This window comes from Miscanthus floridulus, unplaced genomic scaffold (assembly GCF_019320115.1).
Source record: "Miscanthus floridulus cultivar M001 unplaced genomic scaffold, ASM1932011v1 fs_714_4, whole genome shotgun sequence".
NCBI lineage: Eukaryota > Viridiplantae > Streptophyta > Magnoliopsida > Poales > Poaceae > Miscanthus > Miscanthus floridulus.
In genome coordinates this window covers 41041-46015 of record NW_027097152.1, presented here as the reverse complement: position 1 = coordinate 46015, position 4975 = coordinate 41041, and the positions used below count along the sequence as shown (strand labels likewise).

Sequence of the window (4975 nt, the reverse complement as noted above, 5' to 3'; positions counted from 1 at the left end):
TTCTTTTTTATTTTAAGGGATCGAGATGTGGATAAGAACATTTGATTTGTAACCGTAACATTTGTAATGTTTAATATTGATGTACCTGTCGTCTACGTAGCGTATATAAAGCGAAACCCGATTCCACGAAAAAATATAAATTAAAATCAATTATAAAACAATAAAATGCGAATGGCCATCACTGCCGGTTAGCAACGAACCGATAGTATTGTCTTACAAAACACTACCGGTTATCAACAAACCGACAATGTTGTCTTGCAAAACACTGCCGACTTGAGCCATGAACCAACAGTGTTGTCTTGTTCAACACTGTCGGCTTGAGCCATCAACCGACAGTGTTGTCTAGATCAACACTACCGGCTTGAGCCATGAACCGACAGTGTAGGCTTGTTCAACACTGTTGGCTTGAGCCAAGAACCGACACTCTTGAAGCAACCATCACTGTTGGTTGGGACTACAAACCGACAGTGTTGTTCAACTAGACACTGTGAAGTGGATTCAGAAACCGACACTGTTTCCTACATATCAATGTCGATTTTTAAGAACAGTGATGTCATTGCCGCTGGTGATGAGCAAACTAACAGGAGATAGCTATACAGCCGATCGATCGGAGGCGAAGCTCAGCTGACCAGCTAGCTAGTTACGATCGAGCTTGCGAGTGTAGTGCAGCAACACTGATCAGCTGTGTGTTCTGCCAATTTGCAATGATCTGCAGAGCGATTCGGAACTCCTATTTAAGCTGTGTAGTAGGCGTGTAGCTGTAGCTCGATGGAGTCGCGATCGCTTGTGGAACACATGCATGGCTTGGGATATAAACTAATGATCAATACGCATGCAAATTGCAGCGCACAGGTACAGGCACGACGCGGTAGAATCGAAGGATCTGCAGAGTGTTATATTTTTGTCCACTATATTTTATCGGATGCTCGATAAACTATCTATTTATCGATTGTCAAACTAAAAACACTCAGCAAAGATTCTAACACTCGATAATTCTACTGAAAAACACTCGACAAACTCCAATACTCGATAAATATGGAAAAACACTCACAAAATTACGGCACTAGGTAAACATCATGTCACCTATCCCTCCATAAAAAAAAAAAGAAAAATAAAAAAATAAAAAAATTTCTTTATCGAGGGTCTAGTATCTGACACTCACTCTTTTGTTTACCGAGCCTGACCGTCGGCAAACTCCGGCTTATTGGCGCGCGCGTCTCCCTTTATCTCTTTCAGCCGTCGGCCGCAAGCCTCTCCCCGCGCTCCCTTCCCTCCTCTGCCCCGCGCCGCCTCTCCTCTGCGCCCCCTCCCCCTCCCCCTGCAAATCCCGAGCAGAATCCCGCCCCGGCACTGCAAATCTCGCTGCCGGTGCTCGAGAAGACAACCGGAGCTCGGCCGAGCAGACCCCCGCCCCGCCCCCCTCCTCCGCGGCGCTCCTTCTCCACGCCCCCACTCCGCGCTTCCACTTCGTGACTCGAGCAGGGGAGGCGCTCTGCCGTTCTTCTTGGCGAAGCTTCTTGGCACGGTCGGAGGTGGGGTCCCAGGTGCAGTCGAGCCGTGGGCGGAGCTCCTCCTCGGTGCGCGCGCGGCCATGGCAGGCAGCAGCAGCAGCCGAGCGCAACGGCCATGGCAAGCAGCACGAGCAGCCAAGTGCAGGCAAAGGGCGCGGATGGGGCATGCGGCGTGGTGGCGGGGTTGGGGCGGGTTGGGACTTCCCCGTCCTCTCCATCTCCCGTGCTCGCCCAAGTCCATGACTGCTCTCGGTTGGGGAAGGAGAAGACGGCCGCCGCCAGCCCGCCGCTGTCGTCGCCGACGCCTCCGCTCCAGCGTGTCCTCCTCCAACGCCGAGAGCAGATCCAGGTGCCCCTCCTCCAGATGCGCTCCCCCATCTTCTCCTTCGCGTCATCTCTTTCTCCTTCCCCTTCTCTTTCTGCTTCTTGATACGATTCATTCATTCGATTGCAGGCAGCGTCCCCTTTCCCTTCCCCATCGGCGGCACCCGGAGCCGCAAGCAGGAGAGGAGGAGGCGCTGAAGCGGGAAGGCAGGAGCGCCGGATAAAAATAGGTAGTCTCTGGGTGAAGGCAGGAGCCGCCCGCCGCCAACGCGCCCTTACCGTGTCCTCCCTGGACCCTGAAGTAGTCTCCTCCGGTCCTCACGCAATTTGTTTTTGGCTTGGTAGCTGTAGCACAGAGACTCCGTTCGTCTTCCCTGCTGCAATGTTTTTGGGTGAAGTATAACAACAAGTGACTTCTCAACAAGCTCATTCTTGGATTGGATTTTTATTAGAAAGTTTAATTTGGATACAGTGATCTGATATTTTCTGTAGGAGTTTAATTAGAAAGTTTAAAGCTTGCAGAATTCACCTTTACCTTTTAGTATTGAAACAATTTCTTGCTCTAGAACAGAGCGTCTGAGTTAGTTGCAAGTTATTTTGTTGTGTATCAAGATCCTTCTCTAAGTTTCAGTTTCAGGAATCAGGAGGGATCTCCACATGCCAAACACTACATCTGGACTGGAGTTTCAGATTATAGTGATATCGAGATTGGCATAGTTTTTGGTGTTTATTTAGCTGCAGCTGCTCCACACACTTTCAGTTGTGATTCTGCTGTACTGCCTTTCCAAATTCAGCAGAGTTAACAGTGATGCACTCAACCGAAAATAACATCACTGAAAAAAAATATGTATCTCACTGTCCATGGATACAAACGAACTGACACATCACTGGAATTATGTATCTCATTGACACATCACTGAAATTTGCTTCTCTAAACTATTGTTTTGGTTTCAGATTGGTCTCCAGAAAGGTTCTAAATCTTTTCAAGAAGCTCGAGCAGCGAGATTCACTAAGCTAGTGGGACACTAGGTGATAAATGGGAGACTGAATCTAGAAGTGATAGAAGTACAGTTCAGTGAGTTCTTTCACCACAAGAGAGAATGGGTTAGTACCTGACTAAAATTATATTGTCACTACTATTCGGCCGGCTTATTTTGGTTCAGGGAAACAAACACGCGAGGTTGCCGTGCACTGGTTAGCAGCTGCAAAGTCGAAGTTCACGGTGAATTTGAACGATATAGTTAGTTATCAGTGTGTAAACATGTGGTTACTTCTATACCTAAGGGTGAGACAACAAACTATGTTCATATTTCTTCCTTCTTGCAGCAGTGAAGAAGCTATTTTCATGAAGAATGGAGTAGAAGACATGTCTACTGGGGTGCCGATGGTTTTACCTTCACTATTTTGGTAGCATAGTTTTTGAATTTTTTCTGGATGTTGATTCTTCTAAACTTATACATGTCATTAGTCTTTTAAATTTGTCATCTTCATTTCTATGTCCATGTGGTTATTATGAGAATTATGTTGCTAGGAGCATGATGTGCATGCAGATGTGGTGTACTAAGAGTGTTTTGTATGGCAGCTATTAAACTGAAATATGCTGTGAAAAAAATTATTTTTTTCTTTGAAAAATAGGTTTGCCGAGTGTAATTTCCAAAAACACTCGGCAAACAATAATGGTATGCTGAGAAAAAGAATATTTTTTTCTTTGGAAAATAGGTTTGCCGAGTGTAATTCCCAAAAACACTCAGCAAACAATAATTCTTTGCCGAGCGTATTTTGGAAAAACACTCAGCAAACCATTTTTTTTCGCCGAGCGTTAAATTTGACACTTGGCAAACCATTTGCCAAGTACGCGATAAAAAACACTCGACAAATAGCTGTTTGCCGACACTGTAGATGTCGTGTGCTGTTTGCTGAGTGTTACACTTTGCAAAGCTTTTGTCGAGTGTTTTTTTTTTTTTTGTCTTTGCTGAGTGTGTGGTACACGGTAAAATCACTGTTTCCAGTAGCGAAGCACATCCACCGGCACTAATTCTCTCCAAACACGGAAAGGCAGGAGAGCTTTTATCCAATCAAGGAAAGGCAGGAGAGCAGACGAGCATACTAGGCAAACTAAAATTTTCCTTCAGCATAAACCCTCGTGCATATATGACCATTAGATTTATGATGAGTTTCGCACGCTAGAGAACGAATAGAGATAATATTCAATATCTCTGCACAAACTCTTTATATCGGTCCATCCGAGTGTCTCGACAGCATGTAAGTGTGAAAACAAGAGGACAAATAGTTTTGGGCCGTTTTATATTTGTTCATTCACAGTATGAGAATTTTTTTTTTCACGAGCAGGGTTGCACTCGTATTTCATTAAGAGACACAATATGGGAAAATATTTTCAAACACTACTACAGAAATCATTTTTAGCAATGCCACTCTTTTTTATTAGAGGTGGTTCAACTAGCACGTCGCCTCTAACCACACCGGTAAGCACTGTAGCTTTATGACCGCCTTTGAAGATACATCTTCAGGGGCAGTTCTATTAAAAAAACCGCCTCTGATAGACGTCTTTTCAGGAGCGGTTACGTTAAGAGAACCGCCCCTGAAAATAAATCTTCAGAGGTGGTCTGCTTACAAAACCGTCTCTAAAAGTGATATATTTTCAAAAACGGTTCGTTAAGAGAACCGTTCCCTACAAATACATTAACAAAGGCGGTTCTCTTTAGTCAACCGCCCCTAAAAATGACCCGCCTAATTACCTCTTCTTCCTCCTCGGAACAGTATGCATGTTGAGCACCATTAACTCACTTGGAGGGCAAGAAATAGCAAAAATAGAGGGAGAGGTTTTGCCCTTTGAACCTTCGAAAGAGTTGGGTTTAAGAGGTGAGATAGTGGCGTACCTAAACTCTTTTCAAACTTTTCATGTTCATTTCTTTCACTTAGAGATCTAGAGAGAGACATGCATGATGTTAGTTTTTTTTATTTTTCCTAGCAATTTAGACAAATTTTGCCCAACTTACTTTGGCTCACATGGACTCTAGTTAATTTCTATATTTACTTTATCATTTTTTAAGCTTTAGGTCTAGAATAATGTAATATTTGTATAGAAAAATAGACATCAATTGCTTCAACATTTATATGCG

General features: G+C 44.3%; 1 protein-coding gene across 3 annotated transcripts; it reads left to right on the top strand.

Moving 5' to 3' along the window:
• The first annotated feature begins 1025 nt into the window (after positions 1-1025).
• On the top strand, positions 1026-3495 carry LOC136532800 (uncharacterized). 3 transcript variants are annotated; one of them, XR_010778308.1, is made up of 3 exons: positions 1026-1860; positions 1966-2939; positions 3165-3495. XR_010778308.1 is itself a non-coding variant. In XM_066525389.1 (3 exons), the coding sequence occupies exons 1-3, from the start codon at positions 1627-1629 to the stop codon at positions 2810-2812; spliced, it is 357 nt and encodes a 118-aa protein (XP_066381486.1). In that variant the 5' UTR covers positions 1190-1626; the 3' UTR covers positions 2813-3495. The 3 variants fall into 3 exon arrangements, 1 of the variants encoding a protein (XP_066381486.1); XR_010778307.1 differs by having other exon boundaries at positions 1027-1860; positions 3162-3494; XM_066525389.1 differs by having other exon boundaries at positions 1190-1860; positions 1966-2065; positions 2790-3495.
• Positions 3496-4975: the final 1480 nt, after the last annotated feature.

Bases quoted from the DNA above. Each gene is read 5' to 3' on its own strand.
- LOC136532800 (XM_066525389.1), top strand. From the start codon at position 1,627: ATGGCAAGCAGCACGAGCAGCCAAGTGCAGGCAAAGGGCGCGGATGGG. The intron at 1,861-1,965 runs GTGCCCCTCCTC...ATTCGATTGCAG, and splicing joins AACGCCGAGAGCAGATCCAG to GCAGCGTCCCCTTTCCCTTC. The intron at 2,066-2,789 runs GTAGTCTCTGGG...TTTTGGTTTCAG, and splicing joins GGAGCGCCGGATAAAAATAG to ATTGGTCTCCAGAAAGGTTC.